Source organism: Hetaerina americana, unplaced genomic scaffold (genome assembly GCF_022747635.1).
Source record: "Hetaerina americana unplaced genomic scaffold, ioHetAmer1.1.p SCAF_20, whole genome shotgun sequence".
Classification (NCBI taxonomy): Eukaryota; Metazoa; Arthropoda; class Insecta; order Odonata; family Calopterygidae; genus Hetaerina; species Hetaerina americana.
This window is the reverse complement of record NW_027286764.1, coordinates 7,652,172-7,678,406: the sequence shown is the minus strand read 5'-3', so window position 1 is coordinate 7,678,406 and position 26,235 is coordinate 7,652,172. Positions and strand designations below refer to the sequence as shown.

General features: G+C 41.6%; 1 protein-coding gene across 1 annotated transcript in view; it reads left to right on the top strand.

The window, feature by feature from the left end:
• Positions 1-26,235, top strand: part of Tsp2A (tetraspanin 2A) — a 146,770-nt gene that overhangs the window by 88,294 nt on the left and 32,241 nt on the right. The window contains exon 3 of the mRNA XM_071586124.1: positions 25,834-26,010. Coding sequence (XP_071442225.1) covers positions 25,834-26,010 — 177 coding nt within the window. The remainder of the gene's footprint in view (positions 1-25,833; positions 26,011-26,235) is intronic.

The following is a 26,235-nucleotide window of genomic DNA, read 5'->3' as shown; positions in this document are numbered from 1 at the left end:
ATATATATATATATATATATATATATATATATATATATATATATACACATATCATGGGTCCGAAGAAAACTGGCAGGCAGTTGTTCAGTTGTTTCTCTGAGACTTTTTTCGACTCTCCGTTCCAACTCCTACCCAAAAACGAAAATGTGTCTGGATAAAAAATAGCCCCTATAGTCAATCCATTCTTTTACGATCTCGTGGGGCAAAGGCAGTTCTACTTAAAAGTTACTATTATTTATCTCGACGAAATGAGAAAAAACTCTTTCCTTGCCTTTCATCGAAGCCAATAGGAAAAAAAAGATGTTATTCTTCATGTAGATATGAGCTAAGTCCATAAAGACCCCACCGTCCATTAAGGATCGCCTATGGAAAGATAAATACTCCTCGTAGGGGATACTATAGACCACGTTTGGCAAGGATATATAATTTCTCTCGAGGAAAACAATTTTAGATTAGGAAAGAGGAATTTCCGACTTTGCTATTGAACTTTGAAGCGTGTTTGAATAATGAGAATGAGAAGGAGTGCCCTGTAGGGTAAATCGGGCATTCCTTGAAACCCCGCGCGTGAGGGAAGAGGGACGAGAGATAGATAAGGTGTTATCGGCGTCCCTTCCCTTGGCCCCGCAAGAGGCAGCCATTTCCGAACGCCGGTCCCCGTCCCTGCTGACACACCCTCATCTCCCTCCTGCCGCCCCCTGTCCCACGGTCCCCTCACTATATTCGGCTGGAAGAGTGCGGGGAAAGGAACGGGGGAAGTCAAAAAAATACATGCCAAGCGGCCCCCCGAACGGCCCTTCCTCGCGCCGATGGGTACGACAGGGGAGCGGGCGGAGTTGCTCGTCAGATGGCTGACCGGAGCAGACTGGAGTGGGGGCTGGGATATCGATGGACATGAGCTCAAGTGGAAGGTAGTTTGGCGGGAGGAGATCGGACGATTCCCGAGGCATCCCTGTGGCGAGCAATCGCAAATGAGCGAAAAGCTACTTCCAATGACAACTTTACGACGTTCAGAAAAAATACATGAAAACGCATCATGAAAATGTAGCAATGAAAACATTGATAAATATTTGGATTTAAATAGCCATTTTATAGATTTTTCCACAACACGCTTTTTACCTATCGAATCCAATTCTCTTGCTTTGACAGTTGATTTTTCTCGTGAGGCATTCATTGCGAATAATGAACTGAAATCGGCAATCTACATATAATGAAGACAACACTTAATCATGAATTAAACGACTTTGCGGGGAAGGGACGCTCCCGAACGTATTGTGCCAACATGATAGGCGCCACTCGGGTATCTCAAATCGTTTCCCTGATGCCTCGACTCTTCCCACCTTCGTTTTAACCTCAACTCATTGGATTACGTCATTATCAATCAATTAAAACCGTTGCGCTGTATAGCTTCCTTACGCATTAAAATTTTTTTTTAATCGAGTGAAAATTTTTCCTGAAAATAGAAAATTTTCTGCACTCATCAGTGTTTTTAAACTGCGCTTTTGAACGCTAAACACTAAGTACTCTTGGGACAGAAAATGAGGGAATAACAACATTATTATAACATTTATAAATCCTTAAAGTTTTGAATGACGTGAATGGGAAGAAAAAGAAAATTGCGGGAATGAATAATAATTAATAATAAAGTCAGTTAATATTGGAGTGAAAATAGAAAAAAATGAGAATGATAAGTATTTGGGATGATTTTATTTATTTATTTTATTTCTATTTTTTTAGAATTAGTCCGGAATCAGCACATTTTGGCCTTTACATTGGATTATTAATAGTAGTCACCACAACAATGGACACAATTACAAATAGCCAAGCCCTAGGTGAAGGGAAGATGATTGGACCAATACTATATTTGAGTATAGTACAATGCTTGTACTATACTCAATACTACAATGCTTGTTTAGTACTTCAACGTTTTTGCAGGTAAAATAGGTCTAAAATATTTCATTACAACTATGGTGGTCAAGGGATAAAAAATTGCCTCAAAAAGTTTTGCCGTTTGGAATACATCATCTTTGGTTTTTCCTGCCTCGTTTCAGGTTCACTCATGGTTGACCCCTGCATGTCTTCCTGCCTTGAGTCATTCTTTCCGTTTCTTCATATTATACCCATCTTAATTATGTCCAACACCATATGCCTCTCTCATTTTCTCTCCCCTTCTATCATTCCCTCCAGTACAGTCTTCGACAGGCAATCCTTCCTCATACGCACAATGCCCAAACCAATTGGCCCTCTCCTTTCCTTGATTAACTTCCCCAATTCTCTCTCTCTCTCCTCTCCAATCCTTCCTGGTACATCCTCATTCTTTACACTACCCTCCCAGCATCCTCATTCAGATCCCCATTTCAAAGACATCCGTTCTTTTTACCTCAGCTTCCCGCAAATCCCATGCCTCTGCTCCGTACAACATTGCACGCTCCAAATGCCACAACATATTAACATTATCTTTCTCAGTTCATTGTATGATATTCATCCTCTACGTATAATCCCGGGATACATCAAATGCCACTATATTAAGTGATGGAGAAGAAACAATAATCATTATACATATGTAGGAAGTTCTGCATCACTAGTACAAAGCACACGGAGTTATAACTGACAAAAACTAATCACGCTTCACTCATATTTCAAAATCATTCCTTAGCAGCTTCAGGGATACGTGCATGCACTCCAATCTCCAATCCGGAGAGCGATCGCGCGAATTTGGCTGCGTGTTGTTTTGCGAGAGCATCGATATTTTCTCGCACCAAAAGCACCACAGTCTTGTCGGGGTAACAAATCGCCTCTGCACCAGCGGCGATCCGTTACGCCCTCGGGGTAAATGCCGCGAGAGAGGAGTGGAGGGGGAATAACGAATGGGAATTTGTACGGTTGGCAGGAGATATTATTTCGGGGGAACTCGGATGTGGAAGCGGGTGGAGGTTCTTCGGGAACCAGGGCCGGCAGACAGATTGATCGCAGGTAAGATGTTGAGGGAGGGCCGCAGGGCAGGGAATGACGTCGAGTTTGCTGCCAACGCTACGCACACATCAATCCACTCCGGGCGCCCTTGTTTTTCGGCCTCGTATGTCGTCCAGACGGCGCGCGCGGCCCTTTTATCGAGTCTTCCCATCTTTTCCTGGAGCACTCTCAAGATACGTATGCCATGAGGTTTTTTTCGTTCCTTCTATTTGTTTCACCTTTCACTCGGCTCACTCGCCCGGCCAAACTATCTATTTTCTCCTGAAACGTCTCAATCGTTTTTGTTGTCTCAAAGCTGCCCGAGTAAAAAATATTATCTCTCACTCAATGCGGTAAGACAAAGGTGTAAATTTAATTCAGGGTTTAGCGAATACAGGGGCATATTTTGGGCAGTAGTATCGATAAAACCAAAATTATATCGCAAAGCGCGTCAAAAATATCAGAAGAATAGATATGTTAAAAAACTCAACCAATATGTGTTTTTCTATAAAAAAGAGGAAAATTGAAATGAAAGGAAATACTGCAAGATGAAGACTATCTACCTCCTTAGTCTGTATAAGAAAGGTCGAGTGAGCAACAGACGCATCCGATGTATTCAAACCTCGACGCTGAACACACTCTCTTCATCCTGTTCTCGCCAGCTATTTTATGAAAGCGAAAATTTTCCAATTTCTCTTTATGATAAGAGTATACAGGGCAGTCTGACCACTTTCTCTTGAAATTTTTAGATCTCTCAAGTCTAAGGCACGATCTTAATGGATCCTACTCAACTCCAGCTCATAGATCCTCAAAATAGAAAAAATTATTTAACCGAGAATGTGTGATTCACAACGGCCTGAGGTCGTACCAAAGTCCTGATCCTTTCTATATATTAGAGTTTTTCTACAAGATAGAGAGAGACAAAATGGACAGAAAAACTGCAATTGTTAAAATAATGAATCCGATTTTTTCGTGAGATATTGAATATTTTCGAAGAAATGGAATTCACCCATTTTAAAGAACTCTGCCGGAGCATAGAAGAAGGGAATTAATGCCTATTAAATACAAATGTTTCCATTGAAACAATCACGTTTTCCTTGAATTATCCCCACGGTCAATCTACATAATTCGACTACGGTTGCCCACAAGTGTACAGCGGAGATCCCCACGTTCCCTTTCGCCGACTTTATCACCCGGTCTTTGCTCCCATATTTGTTTGTATTTTACAGCGCCGACTGCTGTTCCGTGTGTGACCGTTCCCTCAGGGCCATCCAGGGCGGCCACCATGGGGTGACGGCCACCCCTCGCCGTGACAAAAGGCCTCCTCTATTGCCCTGCCTCTTTTTTCCGGTTTTTGATCCACCCCCCTCCCCCGCCGCTTGGATGTGTTCCCCGCAGGTCAGATCATCCTCGCACCGCCCCCGCGGCAGGCGAATCACTCGTGTCCCCCTCCCCCCATCCTCCCCCCACCCCCGCCCTTCGCACCCCATCTTCATTCGACGCCCCATTGTCTCGCCTCTCTGTGCGCCCAGGGGGATGCCAGTTCGGGAGGGCGTGCCCGCGGGGGGAGCGGTCGTTCGTCGTCGTTGTTTCACGATGCTATCGCGATCGGAAGAGCGTGGGACCGACTCCGGCGGGATGGGGGGGACGGGATGCGGCGGGGGAGGGGGTGGGGGGCGGAGATAAGGGAGAGGAGTGAAAGTGACGTCGCCGGAACTGCTCGTCCCGGGAGGAAGGGAGATTGGAGTCGGCTGGAAGATGGAAGAGATTGGCCGAGAACATTGGTGCGAGTAACAAATGGGGAATGGATGAAAGATGGAGGAGGGCGGGAGATACTTGGAGGCTGCGTTGGGGGGGAGGTTTCCCTTCTTAGAGGGAGAGGGAGGAGGGCGGGAGATATATGGAGGCTGCGTTGGGGGGGGAGGTTTCCCTTCTTAGAGGGAGGGAGAGAAGGGAGCTCTGGTCCTTCCTCCCCTCTCTCCCGCCTCGAGCGCACAAACATTTTCGACTCCTAATGACTAACAGACGCGTAACAAATTTATATAAACGCCTCATCTCTGTTTTTATGATTCCTACAACCTGGCGTTACTGAACCGCGGGGCCCTCCGCTTTCGCTGGGACACCTCCTCTTCCTTAAACGCCCTAATTGGCCACTGCACTCGCCGACCCCGACGAAGACGCCCTCCCGCCTTGCGCTCGGCGCACTAACATGACGCCTGTTCACATCCTTATGCCAGAAGTAAATCTGAGATGATGAAAGGCGAAGGATTTTTTAAATAATATGTATAATTTAAAATATTTATTATTTATAAATAAATGTTCCGTCCGTTTAACTGATAGGTTAGATGACATGGTGATTCTCTCACAGCGAATCAAATCCCATGTACCTTTTGGAGATATTTTCATGATTGTATCCTAAGCTTTAAGAATTCGGTGTTATTCTCCAGGACGTTGCTATCTTAGGTAGAACTTCAAATCAAATGCAAAGGCTTCGTTGATTCATTGCTCTTTTTAAATTTAATTCATAAGTAAAATTTTTCTTATTCTTCTACGAAATCATCATTTTCGGAGTCATTCATAACTTCAGTTATTACTCGAAACTATTATTTTCTATTACTCAAGGCCGTTTATATGCATTTTATTCTAATATTTTTAAATAAATTTCAACGTTTTATCAATAAAATTTTTGAACCATCAAAAAATAAACCCTCTCTTGGTTACTTGGTATCAATGGAATCACTGGGAAACGCTTCCTCCCTCTCTCCCCTAACTTCGACTCTTCCTCCTCGGAATTGAAGGATATGATGTCACTTGCTCTGTCTCCTTGGGCTCAGGACATTATGGCCTCCAAGCATCACGCGCTAAAAAAATACCCAATGACCAACATTAGAAGTTTCAGTATGAGGATAAGGAGGGTAGGTAGGGGTGAATTCACCTTTAGCTATAAAAAGAGGTAGCTAAGAGTCCCCGGTCGGAGGGGTTCTTAAAAAATTTTATTCTTGCCATGACGCATGATTACCTTGGCTGGGAACGGGAAACTTCCAGATCCGTTAGATTGGAACGCATAAAGCGTCTATCTGCCAAAATACAAGACAACCAATGGAGGATATGATCATCCTGACAATCACAGCATTATCGGTAAGCAATCGGAAACTTTTGCGCATATTTTCGAATCCTTATATTGCCGAGAAGAAGACAATGAGGGCAGGGAACTCGCAGAAATGGATCGTAACGGAGATGATAACGCAAATGCTAGTTTGGGACATTCTCGAACTTTTATGTGCACATATATATTCGAAGATAATATGCTCGGATTGCCCGTTTCCCCAGCATTTCAGAGATTCTTTGAAGATGAGGTCGGGTATGAGAAATATGAGGAGAATAATCGCGAGGACGACCGAACATAATGACCCTATGCCGGCCTCCGCAGAAGGAAAGAAATAATCGTAAAGGAAGACCTGGAGAAGGATCGCGGAATATATTTCCGAGGGACTACGGAGAGAGAGAGAGAGATAATCGGAGAGTGGGGAACCCCTGGGAGCGGAGCTCCAGCAATTTCTCTAATGGACGGCGTCGGGACTGTTGCTGCCATATAACTACGCAACTGTCCCGCTTCTTCCATCAAGACCATCATTACTGCATTCGCAATCGCAGCATGATAAATCTCTCATTTCTCTTCGATCATTTAAGGGTTCCCAAATATGGACTCATTGTTTCCACTTGCTTACCTAAAGTGCAATGCCCTCCGATTGGGCCGTTTAGGTTGTGACACCAGTGCACGCGGGGGTATTCCCTTACCCTCTCATCGCATCGCCTGTACCTACCCAAAGAGATCCGGTGACCGGAAAATGCAGCTTTAGTGTCATTTCAGGCGTCAGCCGGATTTCGACCAGAACCCATGAAGATTGTGGTGGATACGCTAATGGCCCGCCTAGCGATCCGCTCCTCCATTCCGCTGTTAGACTACGCAAGTCCGGATGCCACGTTTCTTTTTCCAAATACCTTGATGTACAGGGTTCGTCCGGAAAATAAGTGTACTGAGCTCAGGAAAAAAAATTTATTACACTTTTACATATCTTAAGCTAATATTCCTCAAAATAGGACCCTTGTGAGTCGATACACTTGTTCCAGCGGCGTTCCCATTCCTGGAACGCTCCCGCGAAGGCATCATCGGGAACCTCTCGAAGACTCGTCGTCGACCTCTTCTCTGCCCTCCACGAACATCTTGTGCCACCTAAAGATCATGTTTCTGGACATGGCTGACTCCCCGTAAGCCTGGTTAATCATACCGACAGTTTCGGTAGACGATTTCCCAAGCTTTACCGCAAATTTGATGGAATAATGCTGCTCCAAAAACTTCGGCATCGCGTTCCGTGACGTGGGTCGAGCGTGGAGGTTCGCGTTAACAGAGCTCCTCACTACACCACAGCTCAGAGCCGACTGCCTTTTTCAGCGTCGCTTGCCAACATACCCCCCTCCAATCGCAGCCCGTCAGAGCGGTGCTGGGCGCGCCCGGAGCGGCGCGCCCAGCCCAGGAGTCAGTACACTTATTTTCCGGACGAACCCTGTAGCCCTTAAGCCCACCCACATGAAAACCACTGAAAATAATCGCAGAAGATGAACTCGCGTGTCCCCGCTAATGATCCCGAGTGGCGGTCCACGAAGGGCGAGGGCGGCCCGCTTTTATTTCGAGAGGGCCCGCATTCGGAGGAGCGCCCTCATCCGCCGGACGGGAGAGATATGATCCAGGGTCCACCCGCCGTCCACAGACGGTCTCCTTCCGACCCAGGGACGGCGCCCCGTGGACTCGGAACATGACGCCCCACCGCGCGTCGTGGAGGGCCGCAGAGGCGGAGGGCGAGGTCGCCCCGAAGAAGGAAGGGAGGGCGGAAAGATCCTGCCCGAAGGAGGGGAAATCGCCCGGGGGCGGAGGACAAAGAGAGGGGCGCTGCTCCATGCGGTTATCTTAGATCGCGGTCGTGAGGGTATACTCTGCGACAACCAATCCCCGCCTTGTGGACGTCAATCTATGCCGGGAACCCCATTCGTCGTGCCATTCTATTGAACGAATTCGGATATCCAAATAGTTATTGTCACCCCCTGAACAAATTTTTCAACCACCATCTGATCAGTTTGTAAAGATCAAAAGAAATGAGTCCGCTTTTGACTTATTTAATGTCACATTCACTCTTTGTGCCCAAATGATTGAGAGATGATGTACAACAATTGCACCCTTCACTCATTGTGGCAATGCCATATTATATTCAGACATTAAATTCCAAATTTAGATTCATAAAAATAAGACCAAATGATTTACGCACGTTAAATGATCCTTTAGGTTAAGGTCTCATTATTAGGATAAAAGCACACTTTTCTTCAGTACAAAATTATATGCTCCCAATAAAAATTAAAAATGCTAGAGGAAAAAAGCTTAGTAATATATTTTGTAGCATAAAATGATTATATATTTCAATTTTACCAAACATAAATAACAAATTCGGATACGAAATGAGCTTTATTTCATTACCTATTTACAGCATTCATCATTCAACTTTATCATTAAAAATAAAATATATTTTACCACAACTTAAAAACAAAAATCATGATCAAAACAAAATCTAGTACATTTTTCTGATATTTCCAAAAACCGCCAGTTGAAGAATTTTTAAGCATTACAAATCTGCACATAGATAGATAGATAGTCTTTATTTGGGCGAAATTGAGACCAAATGGTCCCTTCTTCCATTTAACCCATTAATACATACGACGATAAACTAACAGTATTAGTAAATTTTGGAAAAGGGAATGTAATTTTCCGTAGGAGTGACTTTCTAAAATCAAATACCTGCATGAGTGAGAACCCCCACCACTGGAGCCAAGAAACGTCGCGGAGGCTGGATCAAGGGGACCCGGGCAAGTCTGAAGCCCGGAGGAAGGAATCACTCAGTGAGTTCAGGAGACTCCGGGGCCGGTCAATTAACATGCCAAATATAGATCGCCGACCGCGTGCCACCATTCCCTGAAATATAGAAAATTCTAAACATGTTAACGGTGATGGTTTGATACTCTCAAGCAATTTTGGACGTTTTTATGAATGGTGAAGGGAATTCAAAGAAATTGGAAACAGCGTAATTTGTAAATACATTTTTAAAATATCAAATATACAGTGTTATATTAAAAGTATTAAGTATATAAAAGTATTATATATATATACATATAAACCATAAACACAGTAATCAACCCGAAGGTCGGTTTAGTAGGTGATGGTAGAGATCATCCAGTACTAAGCCCTATACGGCGTGTGAAAATTCACACATCAGGGTAGGGGGGCCAGTTCCTTTCCCTGTGCCGGTTATGGTTTCCCAGAAAGAACTGGTACCCGAAAAAATCACTTAAGCTTGGGTGGAGCTGCAGGTGCCCACAGTGCCTTGCCCGGGAATCGAACCCGGGACCCTTCGGTCAGCAGTCCAACGCTCTACTCACTGGACTACCGCGACCCAAATATATATATATATATATATATATATATATATATATATATAGTATATATATATATATATATATATATATATATATATATATATATATACCTAAAATACTTATGTGAAAGTCTCACGGACGCCAATAATAATGTATATGAAGTTAGCACTAGTGGGCGAAGACAGAAACACAGAAAAGGAGAAAAAAAACTCACTCGATTTCGAATTTTCGGTGGTCCAGACAGAGCTGTAGTTATGTCCTTCTCTTTCTTGAGAAACTTGGCTTTGACCACCGAAGATATGACGAATGTTAGAATTTGTTCGGCAAATATGTATAAAAATAGTAGAGATGTGTAATTTTGAGATGAAAATAATAGATGTTTTCTATCTATAATAGTTTATTTTAATAGCAATGCGGAGGTTACTTTCTGGAGAGCCCTCGTAATTTATTCTCCTTAAGATAGCCAAATTGACACTAAAATTTCCTATTAATTGCATGCGCCCAGAGAAAGTTGTTGCTTTCGTTCGTTTCATAGAGAAGCTTGTTCAATCTGGACACTGATTTTCAGACGGAAGCACACTCTTAAGCAGCGCGCGTCTTGGACTGCGCGCCGAGGGTCGTCGTGATGTCTCGATTCCCCCCCGGATCCCTCTACCCACACCCCCCCGCCACCCACCCACGCCAAAGGGCGTTCATCCGTTGAAATCGCGGATGTCTCCTCGCTCCAGCGAATTAGGAGTTCATCACGAGATTCGATTATTTGAACGGCAAGATTAGACACGTGTTGATATCGGCGAGATTAAAACCGTTCAGAGTGTACACGCCTCCACTCCCTCCCTCCCCACCCCCCTTCGCCCCCCTCCCCATGTTTGCCCTCCGACAGACTCGAACCTTTCTCGAGCCCGGGGACGCAAGTCGCACGCACGCACTGGGATACAGACACGCACCCAGTCGCGTAAATGGTCCGTAAACAGATGAGAGTCCCTCGAAACGGGTTCTGGTCCGCAAGCGCGGTCGGGCGTCGGGGCTGTTTGCACACCCGCTCTCAAGCACACAAACGCAGCGGCGCGCACGTCGGAGATGAGAAACGAGGCAAGAGTGCCGTCGTCGCCTTCTCTCGTTCGGCCGGGTCCAGACGCGGCGAGATGGGCAGCGACCCCGCCCCTCCTCTCGGTCTCTTTCTCGCTAATCTTCCGACTAGAGAAATTTGAGGAAAAAATAATGCGATTCTCACAGTGGAGGGGGGACCAAAATGGTCGAAGTAGTAGGGACATAAGGAGAAGGATTGCGTTGCACAAGGATGAAGGAGTCGATGACAGGAACTTTGGGTAAGGATGTTAAGATAAGGCTCGATAAAATGTATGGATATGGAGTGTAGTTATGAACGGCGCGGTAATTGAAGCAGGGTGATAGGCGCATGTGTGGGAGAGGATAAAGATGGAAGAGGTGAAGTGGAAAGAAAGGAAAATAAATGAGGAAGTTATGGATATAGTTAGAGAGGAGAGGGGATTGTTGGGAGAAGTCATGAGGAGGCAGGAAAAATGGATGAAATAGGCATATCAATTGGTGGTGGGATGTGTGCAGACTGTGATATATAGAGAGAATAATGTTAGACAAACGAGAGAGTGGAAGAAATAGAAAGGGTTGGAGGACTGGAGGGAGGAAGTATGCGGCGATGAAGACGGGTTTGCTGAAGAGCAGAATTTCAGGTTACTGAAGGAAGTAAAATTGTATGTGCTGTGCCCATCCAAAACCTGCCTCAAGCGATAGAGCACCAGATAATAAGAAGTACATGGGTTTGGTCGAGTTCTATTTCTTTTCGACTTCACACCGCGAAACGAAGGTGGAATTGGAAGAAGACACTCTTTCAAATTAAACTTTAAAAAATCCATCGGCGTAGTTGAGAATTCGACAACTGCATAAATATATTCACTCATAAATTCAATCTTACCGCTAATATAAATTGCAATACAAATTTGTTACATCACTAATACAAGTTTTGAGATAAACTTATTCTTTTAGGTCAAGCAGCGACAAAAATGTTAACATACTACTTTAGACTTCTGCCTTTGATTACCTGCCCTACGAGATCCACGGGCGTAGAACCAATGTGGCGGGAGAGACTTTATTCGAGAAATCTGTGGTCCGTAAGTTATTTATTAATTATTTCTGACGAAGTCTCCGGTAGAGGATAATAAACGAGAATGAATCAAGTCAATTTCAGCGTGAGTCACCAAAAAGCCTCTTCCCATATTATTTGAAAAATTTTCCGCTATAGTTTAGATATAATTTACGGAGAATATGTTTAGCAACCATCAAAATTTACTGTCCTGCCATTTAATTTTGTGCGTGCTTTGGAGGGGTCAACTTTTTTCAATACATCTCTTTTAAATTCCATCCATCATCTTTTCATTTCTAACGTTCACAGCAAACTTCCCCTTTCAGCCAAGAGCATAACGATGTCAGTTTTGCTAAGATGGACATTTATAAAATAGGAATTTGAGACCTAAAATCCCACGTAGTCGGCCTCTTTTCCTCTCCAGAGTTAAATGATTCGTTCAAGTCTCTTATCCTTGCATCCCTTGCTACGAGATACCCTTTCTAGATATAGATGATTCTAGGTATTGATGTAGATGTAGAAGTCATCTACATCTACATCAATACCCTGTGAGCCACCAAAACGGTGTGTGGCAGGGGGTGCAGTACCAGGAGGAATGAGTAAGGGATGACGGAGTTAGGGTTTAGGGTCAAAAGGATGTGGAAAGGTAAGGGGAACCTGCAAAAAAATATATAAATATACTAGTATAACCATGCGCAGTCGCTAACTCTTGAGGATCCCATATGCTGGCAGAACGATGTTTTCTTGTCCTAGTCAGGTTTGGGGCCTGACTAGGACAAGAAAACATCGTTCCTTCACTTTTTCGTCACATTTACCCAGCACACTTTTTACAAATCCCAATTTTTTATTAGCACGACCGCATATTTACCGTATGTGCTTTCCCCAGGACAGATCGTTAGTAATTGTTACACCCAAGTATTTAAAGGAATCTACCCTCACGATTCCTATTGGTTTTACTTTGTAACTAAGTGGGACAGAATTACTCCTTTCCCAAAAATGTATTACTACGCATTTTTTTCAAATTTAATTCCAAGTGTCCCCAATCCACGGGCAGAGATCGGCGCGAAGGATATGTGGCATATTTAAGGGGGGGAGAAGTGCCGGGGAATGACATCCAAGGAGTTGAGCTGACGCCTGACTCGTTGAAAGCCTTGATTACGAAGGTGCCCTAATGTTTGCCGAAACGTCGGCTACAAACCTCCACGTTCCCTTGCCATATTTGAGAGCGGAGAGGGTGCTATAATCGAGTTTGCCATTTATACGTAAACGGTTCGCTTCGTTAACTTGGAGTGACATGGTTTTGCACGCGCTAACGAGTTCTCCCTCCGATTTCTTCAATTTCAATGCCTCGAAAAATACAAATCCCATTTCTGCTACGTAAAATCCCTTCTTCACTCACTTGCGTCTCTTGATCACTCTATACGTCCTTGGGTACTCCTCCGGTCCCTTTTTTAACCTACCTACTACACGACTAGTAACCCTTCCAGTTTTATTGAAAACGCCATTCAAATGCAGAGCATTTTTGAAAAACAAAGTAGGCATGCAATCAAAACTATAAAAATTTAACTTTAAATCAACACTGTATGTAGCAATAATCATTTATGTAATACTTTTGAGTTTTGATGGGAAATTGATTAATTTGATAACTTAAAGAGTAGGTATGTTTCAGGTTTGTTTTATGGGCACAAAATATACGCAAAATGTTCATTGATGACATTTATGTGTATGAAGAACGATTGGTTTTTAGCATATTACTTAAATGCCTTGTCTATCCATACTAGCATATCCCTCGACAACCTTTTGACTTCACACTCAGATTTGTACCGGAGCAAATTTCAATTTTATTCTGCCTTAACTTCTACGAGCAGAAAGACTTTCACAAGTTAACTCTGGAAGAGCCAGGAATACTGTCTATGTATGGGGGTTCTTCATCAGCACGGATCTCGGCCTTAAGTGGAAACATTGAAGTGTTTCGAATACTTAAAAGTAATGAAAAATATGAAGTCCACCTAATGGATGTAAACATGGAGATATATCAAATACTGCGGGTTCTATTTTAGACGAGGAGATAAAACACACCCAACACTAATGCAACAATTTTTACACTCTGTTATTGTTGCATTGAAATGCACATTAGCGGATGACTACGTTAAAAGTTACTGTTGCGGCATCTCCCGAATTTCTATGGAAATTCACCCAATACTACCAAGAAGTTATGAAAAAATTGACCTTTCATTAAATTCAATAGGTATTTTTTCGAAAAAAAAACAGATAAAAAAGTATGAATGTGAATCTATGAATATTAAGAAATCATAGTTGGCGAATTCAAACCGTTGGGACCCACTCATTCAGGATACCTCTTACTTGCGCAAGAAGAGCACTGAAGTAACCCTCGTTGTTGCTAAAGGAGTATGTACTGATATATCTAATTGTGCCGAATCCTAAAAATGTTTCAACAACGTAAAACATAAACTGAGCAATCGAATGCTTAAACTTTTGAATGTACACAAGCATGGACTGAGGTATTATTTATGTAATTAGCGTATTCTGTGGGGAGACGCATGAATCAGGGAACGTTGTTTATAACCATGAAAACGGATTTCAAATTCATTTTCTTACCCCTAACACTCCATAGGAAATATTTGCAATAACCTTATGAGAGTGTGAACAAAAAATGAATGGCGTGGCTTTAAAAAATAAAACGGAGTAGCTGTTTACTCCTCCACACTGAAGTCGATAATTTTTTCGTGAAAAAATCTTCATTTCGTTTTCTACCCGAAATACTGTCATTTGACACATTCAGCGAAATCATAATTACAGGGTGCGTTACAAAAGGAGTGCCATTGAATTAACCGCGCCGCTCCTATTGGTTGGAGTGGAATCGAACCACTTGAAGTAGGTGGGGAGGGGACGCTAAGCTTTGCCTCAGCGCACGATTACTAAGTTTTGTGCTAAACTGAAAATATCTCTCGAGGAGACTAGCAGAATGAATAGTGAGCCTTACAGACACTCTGCTCTGTTCTACTCACAAGTTTCGAGGTGGTTAAAGGCCTTTAAAGGAGCGCCGGGAAGAGGTTGACGACGAACAACGATCTGAGTGGCCATCAACCAGCAAAACCGACAACAATGTGGCTCTTGTTCGACAATCGTTGGACTCTGACCGTCGATTGAGCATCACTATGGTTGCCTATGAACTGAACTTGTCTACTGTTGTGTTTCGCATTGTTACTGAAGATTTAGCGATGAGGAAAGTGTGCGCTAAGCTCGTGCCCAAGGTGTTTGCCACAACGCGCTACGAGTCCGCGAGTTCCTGGCCAAACACTAGGTGCCAACGCTGCCCTACCCTTCTATAGTACTGACGTCGTCGCCCGAGCAAACTTCTTTGTTTTCCCTAGGATTAAGGCAGCCCTTAAAGGAACCCGTTTTTCGTCCATCGAATAAATCCAATCAACCGTGACGAAGGTCTTGCGAGAGGTCCCTGAAAATGCGCAGAGGCCCAATTGAGAAAATTTCAATGAACAAAATAATCAAGTGAGGAACGCTCTGAAAATAGTAAAGAAGGTTAGAATCACTCTCCTATAAGCATGTATTATAGCAATGCTAAGCCCTCCTAATCATTAGACTAAACGGGATCAAGCGAGTTGTGCTGATGCCCTCGAGGCCTTTCGCCCACGCTGGAGCGAGCGGTTGCCGCCGAGCTAGTGGGGCCGGAACGAGGGCAGTCCCGTCACCCTCCCTGGGACAGCCCACCTGCGAAAATGACGCAGCATTTTCTAGGAGAGGCCATCATATTTCAACGGGGGTCGAGGAAGCCAAACAGGAACAGAGGCCATCCCCCGGGATATGCATGCATGAACGATCTGGAGGCAGCCGGGATTTCAGGGAGGCCACAATTGAAAAAAGATGGAATGGAATCTAGAATACGAGTCCAAACATTCCACCCGCGACATGATCCTGAAGCATTATTTAGGAAGCACCAGGATGAGGCTTTTACAAAATTATCAATCGTTTGATTAAAAAGCAATATTGAGGTAAATAGCCAATGTGCATACTATGCGTCGTATCCGATTGGACAGTGTTGAAGACACAGGTAAGGGACTGGGAGGGGAGCTGATAGCTCCCAGGATTCGCCACTCCATCGCATCTAACTTCCAGTACACAATGTTGGGCGGGGGAAAGAAGAGGATTTCCATAGTGTGTGTGTGTCTATACATGAGATACAGATAGAAGGAAAAGAAATAGGAACGCAAATAAAAGATGAACAGAGGAACGGTGTTTCTGTGTTTTTGTTCGCTAGTGATTTATATATATATATATATATATATATATATATATATATATATATATATATATATATATGTATATGTATATATATATAACTTATGTAAAAATCTCACAGATGTGCATAATAATGTATATCAAGTTATCACTAGCGAACAAAGACAAAAACATTGAAACACATAAAAAAAGGAAAAGAAACTTAAATGTTTTCAAATGTTCGGTGGTCAAGCCACCTTTCTCAAGAAAGGCGTTCCTTCCTTTTCTTACTTGGGAAAGGTGGCTTGACCACAGTAAATTCGAAATCGTCTGAAAGTTTCTTTTCTTTTTGGTGTGTTTCTCGATCCCCCAGTGACATCTCCCTCCTTTCCCCTTCCCAACCTCACACCCCTCACTTCTACATCCTTCCTAAGATCCACAAACCCAACAACCCAGGCCGCCCTATAGTCTCCTCTCGTAGCTCTCCTACCGAAAGAATTTCCGCCTTCGTGGACTACTATCTCCAACCTTTAGTTCACTCCCTACCCTCTGCAACCCCTCCTGTGGATCCGATACATTGACGACATCTTTCTACTATGGCCACACAGCATAGATTCCCTCAATTCCTTCATCTCCCAACTCAACGATTCCTCATCCCTGTCTTTCACCTCGACCATTTCATCCTCTCAGATTACCTTCCTCGATGTTAATATTACCCTCAGCAATAACAAATTCCTTACCTATGTTCACGCCAAACCCACTAATAAGCAGCAATACCTTCATTACAGCAGTTGTCACCCCTCCCATACCAAGCGCTCCCTCCCTTACTCCCTCTCTATCCGCGATCACCGCATTTGCAACCATCCCGAATCCCTTAAGAAATACCTCAACAACCTTCACCACTTCCTCCTCCAACGAGGATACCCTGATTCCCTCCTCCATAAAAAAATACTTAAACATTCCTACACCCCCAAGCCTGCCTCAACCACAGACTCCCAGCCTCTCTCAATCTGTACTACCTACTTCCCAGGCATTCAGTCTCTCAAATTCATCCTCAAAGACCTATTCCCCATCCTCAAAAATCACAACACTTCCTCCAACCTTCTTCCCAAATGCCCCTCTGTCACCTTCAAACGTCCCGCCAACCTAGCAGATATCCTCAAATCCACCAGGCCGCTCTCAAAATCCCCTCACACCCCCAGAGCCATACCCACTCCATGTCATCGAGCAAGATGCAAAACCTGCCCTATTTTCACCACTCCACCCCACTCCATCCCACCATTTAACTCTCTCCCGCCCTTCCCCTATTCCTCTTGCACTTCCAAGAATGTAGTTTATCTTCTTACCTGTAAACTCTGCCCGTCATTTTACATAGGCCAATGTTCCACACCACTTAACATTAGGATTAATAACCACCGCGCCTCGTGCAATCCCTCCTCCCCGTCCTCGGGTCTCCCCATCCCTAAACATGCTTCCCATCATAATACCCCTTTCAACCTGTGCTACAATGTTTCCGTCCTGGCCTCCCTTCCCACATCCGATAACCCTATACAATTAAAAACACTTGAAATGGCATTCATTTACATCTGTATGGCCTATCAGCATCCGGGCCTCAATGTCGTTCACTGATGGGAGTGGCCTAAAATTGTTACTTTGTGGAAGCCCACCCTCACCCCTCCTTCGCCTCCCGTTCTCCCCTTCTCCTGACCCCCTTCCCTTTCTCTCGCACCCCTCACCTCAACAACTCCAGCAGTCATTACTTCTATATCTTCAGAGGAAGACGGATTGTTTCCGTCGAAATATCAAGAAATAACGTGTGAGTGTTCTTCTTTTTTTGTGTTTCTATATTGTGTGTTACTGTGTATTGTACTATATATATATATATATAGTATATATAGCTTCTTCGCACGAGCCTTGACCAGTAAACTGAGTAAAGTGCTCTCCTCCGGGATGGAAGTTAGGGAGTGCAATATGATTAAAACTTCTGCCGCCTGTTGGAAGACAACGGTGTCCAGAAAAATTGCGGGATATGAAGCTGACGCGAAGATTTCAGTCGGGAAGAAACAGATAAGCGAGAGAGGATCGCTCGACGTCGAGCGAGGGGGGGTAAAGTGAGGGGGAGGTAATGTGAGATACTTAAACGGGCGGGAGATTTTGCGTGGTGTTGCCACAAGGAAGACAATCGTTGCCCGGGCAACGCATCGATTCTACCGACCAATCGGATGCCACCTCCTTGCAGGAATGGCAACCGGTAAACACCCTCCACAATGCGCCCTATCCCTCGTCACACTCCCACCCGGGCCAGGCCATAAAGCCCAGGAAGCGGCCGCCTATTCTCGAAGGGACGTCCGCCCCTTTGATCGCCCGTTAGACGAAGGTACCTTGCGTTTCGCTTCGTCTTATTTGGAGGGCACGGAGGGGAGCGACCGCCGCACCATCCCCTCCCTTTCCCCATCGATCAAAAGACTCAGTCCCTCCTCAGACCGCAGCCACACGGTCACATATACGGTCAGTATATCAGTCATTAGTAAAAGTTTTTAATTTGATCAGAATAGTAATCAGGCAATCAGGTGCTTCAGGTGATTAAGACAATTTATAATAGATTGCGTAACTTCCACTGTTATATTTTACGGTTGTGATAGTAACATGTGCGATACAAGAAGGAACCCTAGCAACGAAAGGATAATACGTTGGACAAATTACATAACGTCCTCCTTGAGATCCTGTCTATCAGCGTAATATGCGATGTAATTAAATAACACAGTTTCAGGTCTAATATGGTGGAAATCCTTCGTGATGAACTAAGACACTTTGCTTTTCCACATAGACCAATTTTTATCAAGACCTAGGTTTCGTTACAGCGCAGCATCTTCAGGTGAACCTGAAGATGTTACGCCGTAACAAAACCTAGGTCATGATACAATGGTCTATGTGAGAAATTAAAGTGTCTTATTTCATCTTGGGATGTAATTATTTCCGCGACTTATTTGTTCTTACAATCTGTTTTGTTAATCACAGTTAGCCATCGCAGAAGTAACCAATCTCCTGGTCCAATTTAGGTTCACAGTCACCGTGAGGGGCCCTCTGCTCCTCGTTTTAACTCGAAGGATGTTGTTTATTTGTATTATGTTTTATTTGATAATTTCTTATTTCTTCTCACCAATCAAAATGCTCAAAGCTATTTTAGAACACAATCCAACTGGCCCTTACATTTATTTCAAAGACCGTTCGGCGAAAATATAGGAATTCTCGATTGTTTAATTTTACCTTTGATTTAGTTCATGACATCCGTATTTACAATCGGTATACAGTATTTCATTATATCAAATATAAGGTCTTGTTACTTACCTACTCGTGCCGCTTCCGTAATTTTGACTTCTGTAATGGATAGATAGATTGAGGTCTTTGTTTGGGCGAAATTGAGACAAAATGGTTCCTCCTTCAATTTAACCCATCAACATAAATATATCATAATAGCCATAAAATTTATAAGCACATGAATACACAATACCTATACAACTGTAAAATAGGTGGGAGAATCTAGGGAAAGCGCAGAAGAATCAAGGAAAAAAGTATGTGCCATGTAATTAATCAGAAAGTAGGAGCTATTAAAGAAATAATTTAATGAAACAAGTTAATTAAGTTGATTTGAGCGATTCATTAGGATTTTCGAAACCTTATAGATCCATCACGTCTCGTAATAGTTTTAAGCAATTTTTCCAAAATATCTTTGTCTTTACACAACCCATATTATTAACAATAAATAAATTATATCAAACGATAACGGAAATCAGAAAAGTGTACAAAATAACTCCGTTTTTTTGGAGACTTTTTCAAAGCTTAGAAGCTTACTTGTTATGAACGCAATGATTCGTACTTTTTTTTGTTCACTAATGGTGTCCATCTTTACTAGCGTCACTACCACGATAATACGGATTCCCATTGCGCAAAGAATTCTCGCCCTTCTAAAATTCGTACGACACGTTTTGTAGGAACTGCAGTTGTAATTCTGACGCATTCCGTCCTAAAAACCATGAGAATTTAATTAAATTTTTTGAAAATTCAACATCTGATTTCCAGAACTTTTATGCGGTGCTACGATTATAAATTACACTCATTTGTCCATTAACTTTCTCTACTCATGAGGGTACATGACGATTCGCGTGAATAAAATAGCCTGTCCTTGATAAGATTGCGGGAAAATATAATTATTAGAAGTATAATTATTATAAGAACTACCTAAAAAATAATTCCACGAGTGAATTTATTGGCGAAAGTGCGGCTGTGTCACTGGCGCCAAGTAACGCCCTCACCGGAAAATAGAAATGTCCGTGAATTACAATTCTGTGTTTGTCATGAAATGCAGTGTTGACCTAAATAGTTAAGCATTTTCACGAATTCAATTTCAATTGCTGCGAATTCGCTCAACTATCAGGGTACTCCACAAAACCAATTAATACTGCCACAATGAGCGTTGCTTATACAGCAGGATTGATTTCCAGATGGAGTACTGTGACATCCTCGCGGATTATGACTGACGCCAGGTTTTCTCGTGGCCATGAAGCATCAACAGCCTTTCATCGGAAGAGTGCGTAACGTGCGTTATCATATTTTCATTCATTTTGAGCATGTTGTCACACAAACGTGAGTTCATTATTAAAATACCAGACTCCAATTACAGACTTAGTCTCTTTTGGTACCTTCTTCGCCTGAGCCCTGGTAGATCGATTACCATCGCACAAACGTTATCTTTCCCTATTTCCAAAAACTATTCACGAATAAGACTTATTAATTTCTCCGACACAAAAAAATTCAAAATTCCGATATGTTTTCAGACGGTTTTTTAACATATTTATCATAATCTCACATTATATCAGACCACAAGAGTCGTCGGATTAAATACAGCAGTGTCTATTTTGCATTAATGCCTAATGAACCGGGGCAAATTTGTGAAAATAATATGAAATAAAGAATAAAGAAAACCTGATGAAGCCATAGCCTGGCTGAAGAAAATTTTGGATGGGATAGTAATATGGATAAATTAATGTGAAGCTTAAAGGATACGAGACACGAAACAGGTACTGGAGGACGAGGAATTGAGAAAATATGGGCAAAGAATGTGAATTAATGATTCAAATAGAAGGAAAATAACTAAAAAATTAAAATTCTAAGAAAGTTTTATTGAAACTTCTCAGATTTTCAACTATGATGGATGCAATACAGCGAATATCAACTTTTTAGAGCACTTTTGCTAATTAGCGTTGTTGTTGTATTAAGGTAAGGTGACGTTAACCACAGCACCAGTCAGAAATTCGCCAAGATTACAATCTTTAAATATTGACCCACCCAATACAGCAAGCATTCCCAACTTAGTCCTAGCGTGAAACAGTCTGTTGAACTAATGCGTTATATTTTGAAAACATGCACAATCTAGGACGAGTCTGTTAGATTTATTTTTCTTTTAAATTCAAGCATTAGCTAATTTTTTTTGATACATGATATTTAATGTGAAAATTTTATCAAATTTATATCGAATTTTATTTATTTATTATTTATTTATTTACACAATTACGTTGCAATTAGGCAAATTTCCTGGTGGCAACGGTCAGGTTCGGTCAAAGATAACTACTAACAACTAAAATTACATACGAACACATAAAAACCGATAAGAGACAAAATATTTTTACATACAATGGCACTTCCACATCACATACAAACAAACTTACACACCACATACAAAATGCCGTGCACATCACACACAAACAATATTTTCAAAACTACATTGAAGTTTATTACCCAGTGGCTACTTTACATTTCAACCTAAAACTTCTAAAATTGCATGGAAAGGGCTCAAACAAACCTCCAGGCAGCTGGTTCCAATCAATAATGGTTCTATTTAAAAAAGAGTATTTTTTCTTATTGGTTTTTTGAGTCCTTATTTTTATTTTGTGGCTATGGTCGTTTTTTCCCTTAAAGTTAGGCTTTTCTATCCCTTGCCATAAATCTTCCCACGCTTCGTCCTTTTTAACAATTCTATACATCGCGCCTAACCTACTCCTTTTTCTTCTATTTTTTCAAACTCTCCCATTTCAGTACATCTAACATATCCGTGACACTATCTGTTCTATGAATGTCGAAGCCGAGAAAAAAAGGGTTCTGAGATCAAATAAACCGCAGTTATCAATGCTATAGCTGTTAAGATAGGTGAGAGTTGATCACACTTAAAGCTTAAAGCCTTAACGGTGCCTGGATTCACACAAAACCAGACCAGATACTCCACCTGTGCCGCCAGTCATTTTCCAGCAAGATGTGTTATCCGAAATGTACATACGTTTTGCAGAGCTTGTGAGAAGGTGAAAATTCCCAGGGACGTCATCTGCAATTGTTCTTGACCCCTCCGCTCGGTAGCCCAGCGCTCTACCCACTGACCGAACACGAACAAACATAAGAACAACAGTGATCTAAAAACCGATCAGCAACTCACTCCAGCGAGCCGAACTGAGTGGCCGATAGAAGGTAGCGTTGCATCCTGAAATGTACGCAATTTAGCATACATATGTGTCAGACGTGATAAATAATCATCGGGATACCATTCCAAAGAAACTGCGGGAGATGCCGCAACAGTAACTTTTGACGGAGTCACCCCGCTTATGTGCATTTCAATGCAACAATTTTAATTCAAAATACACTCTGAAATTGTTGCATTGAAATGCACATTAGCGGGTGACTCCGTTAAAAGTTACTGTTGCGGCATCTCCCGCAGTTTCTTTGGAATTTGTCAAGGTATAAACACCATAAGTGTTTAAAAGTTGGCTTTAACCTCGTGGACTGTGGCGCCTCGCGCACGAATACGAATGCCGATGACATTGTATGTACGGTATTTCGTCACAACATCTAGTTCCTTTAAAAAGCCCGAAAATTTCAGATTTTAAGAGGACGCCTCGGTAGCTTAAGTGGCTAAAGCACTCGACCGGATATTAAGGGATCTGGGTTCGAATCCCAGTCAAGGCGAATGATTTTTACGCCCTGAAATTGTTGCATCGAGATACCATTGTTTAAAAAAATTCGTAAATATGAATCAACATTCTATGAAAGAGGCACCACCTTCCGGAAACTACATTTATTTGCATCATCCAGACAATAAGTGAATGTAAGCCAAGTTAGTAAATGACAGTAAAAATTAAGCAAATAGAATTTTTTGCATTAGAATTACAATATTCTGCCATGAACGAAACAAATATTTCCTTCCTTAGTTCACCAAAATAATAATTTTTTTTAAACTAGGAACCAGATTTATGAACTTCTGGAGCATTTACAAAAAAATCATTTGAATGCGCTAACTGTACAAATTCAAAATTTCAAGCATTGAATTTAATCACTAAAAATATCCCGTTCGTTTTAATACCAAACGCATCACCTTAGACGCTCAATATAGGTATCGCAGGGTATTTTTCACATTATTCCTCTCCTCAACCGTTTATTCAGGCAAGAATACATACAGCAGTGATTTTGATTCCCCAAATTGATAGTTAAATTATCCTCCATGTGTTTTAGGTATTAAGTAAACGCACGTATTAAGCAAACTATCTGCCAAGCTACCGACCAACGCAGTTTAAGTGTCTCGAACGACTCAGTTTTCCATTGTATCCAACAAGAGAGTAATATTAACTTTTTGTTCAAATTTTAACCAATGAATCTCGCTCAAAATTTTACTCCTAACGGGAAACAATTTTCCGTTTTAACGGCGGTCATTATTTGTCATCCAAAGTTAAGGTGACATTTTTAATAAATTATTTAATTTAAGAGCAATAAATGACTATAATGAGGTGACTGAATATTTTCCTTACAGATTCTCTCTTTCTTAAAGTAATTTGATCGTTTCTAAAAACATAAAGGGAGCCATTTAAATCAATAAATTCATAAGTTATCCCCTAACTAATTATTTTCAAGGTAATAATGTGATAGGATGTTTGCGTTCAATTCCTTGCTCGACATAGTCCAGTATTAACTCGTAAAGAAAATATTTTGAGCCGATGTGAATGAAAAATCAGCGAAGAATTACCAAAAACAATACATAATGATGTTCTGTAGATTATTATGTACTTGGTCAATTTAATCGTCATTATAACATCCACCAAAGTTCCACTTTTAATTTACTAATTCAGTTTTGAACGTAATCCCTAATTCACAAATGAGGAAATGTGTACGATAGTGGATTAATATTTGTCGAAGTTTTCCACGAACAGCCATCCGATCAGACTACGGGAAATTAATGATAATATCTGCATCGGTATATTTTCATTATTACAAAATACAGTCAGCCACCTGTCGAAATTTTATTTTGATATAATTCGACGCGTCAATTTTTACACTTGCCATTGTAAATTGAAACGAGACGTTGCTCGCCACTAATGAAGTAATCCAGGAAGGTCATAAATGAACTGTCAAAATAAAAAAATACAGAATAGATTTACGAAAACGTTTATTTAACTATTTATAAACATTTTTATAACCATGACTTTCCACATCAGCAGAGGATTTAGTATTTAAAATTTAAAATGCAAACCTGATATCCTATGCTATGATCAAAGTTCGCATTTCACGGCAAATAGTTTTTCCTATTTATATTCGGCAAATAGTTTTTTTTAAAACATCGAAACTAGTGAAATGTAATTCCATAAAAAATTTCAACATCAAGCCAAACGTTTTATCAAGAGATCTCTTTAATTTATAATTGCACGCATTAATTTAATAAAAATTTATTTAAAAACCTTTTTGAAAAAATTCTCAACGCATTTGGGGACATCACTCCACCAACCTTATTAATATGCATTAATTTTGCCAAATGAGAGAATTTCATAAAATGTATTAAAGAACAATAAAACAAGTTTAAATGTCCTCTACATATCTTATTACGCCTGGTGATATCATCACTATCATGCTGGTGAACCAGATTTAGATTATTATTGTTATGGTATCTCCATATCATAGTGGGAATATTCGTACGATTGTTTACATACATTATAATATGATCATTTTTTCTCAGCATTGGATTGTGTGCCTTAACTTTTTTAAACATTAGCCCAGACCCATTTGAGATTTTAATAATTCTTTACGGTGAATATTTAAATTATCATTTATTTCCTTAGTTTTTTTCAAGGCCTCAAAAATGTTCTCAATCCCTAAAGTTTCACTGCTTTTTATTCTTAAACGGGGAGCGTCATGCTTGGGCACCATATGCTCAGATCATTACTAAATGGCACTTTTCTCTAGTTTGTTGGGGTTTCATGGGTCTAATATTTTGCCGTATTAAAATTACGTATTTTGAGCAATGAGCTATCAAGAATCCGTGGAATTTCAACCACAGGGCTAAATAAAAACTCATAATATGATCATTTACTTATAATTTAACTCTTTAAGCTCGTTAAATGGGAATTGATATCATTCTTATGGTATTTTACCTCACATAAACTTGGAAAACTAACAATTTTCTAATACATTAGGCAATAAAAAAACAAGTCTTCTCGAAATCTTAAAATGGATCTTCTGAGGTTTGCACACTTAAAATGATTTAGTTTCATATCTGTGAATTTTATGGAATTTCGTGTGACTTTAATATTAGCCGTTGGTGGTCGAATGTTCCACTAGGGTTGCAGAGGGAATCTCTTGAATAAATCCATCCGCGATACTTTTCCACTATTATTATCGAGAGCACCCGCTACTAAGCAAAGGTCTAGGCACTGCGAAAATTAAGAGTTACCTCGATAAACTTATTAGAAATTCGATGACCCCATGATTGGCCCGAAATCGAAATTTCATATTTTTTGGATGAACCTCTTTCATTTTGGAAAGAGCAATGTCTTTATTTTTCTACGAAAATTAAATTTTATATGCCCGCAAGATAACATCATCAGCTCATAATCCATCAGCATCCAAACAGCTCAAATAGCCTCTGAGCTTGCGGTCCCCTGTTTGATTTAATGCGCGGCATTCTGCCCGACTGACCACTCCCGTTTTGCTTTGAACAGGCCGCCGGCGTCCTGGCGCTGTGCTTCGCTTGCGAGATGGCGGGATCCGCCGTGCTCCTTGACAACGGCACGTACCAGTCCAAGCTACAGCCCCTGCTCAGGACAACCCTAAGGAAGCTGATTATCAACATCAACAATGACGAGTCCGCCGAAATCCTCCGCATGATTCAGGAAAACGTGAGTACACGGCATATGCGCCCATCCCATCTTACAGATGGACCGAATTGGGGATCCACTCGGTGGATTCTAATACATTCTGACGCCGATAACTCGGGAGGATCCATTCCTGATCGCTCGCCTTTTCTTCAAATTCACAGTTAAGCCATCCTAATTATATTCGATATTTTTTTTCTACTAAAGACCTCATCACTGCAATGGCGTCATGCGCCCCTCTCCCCTTTA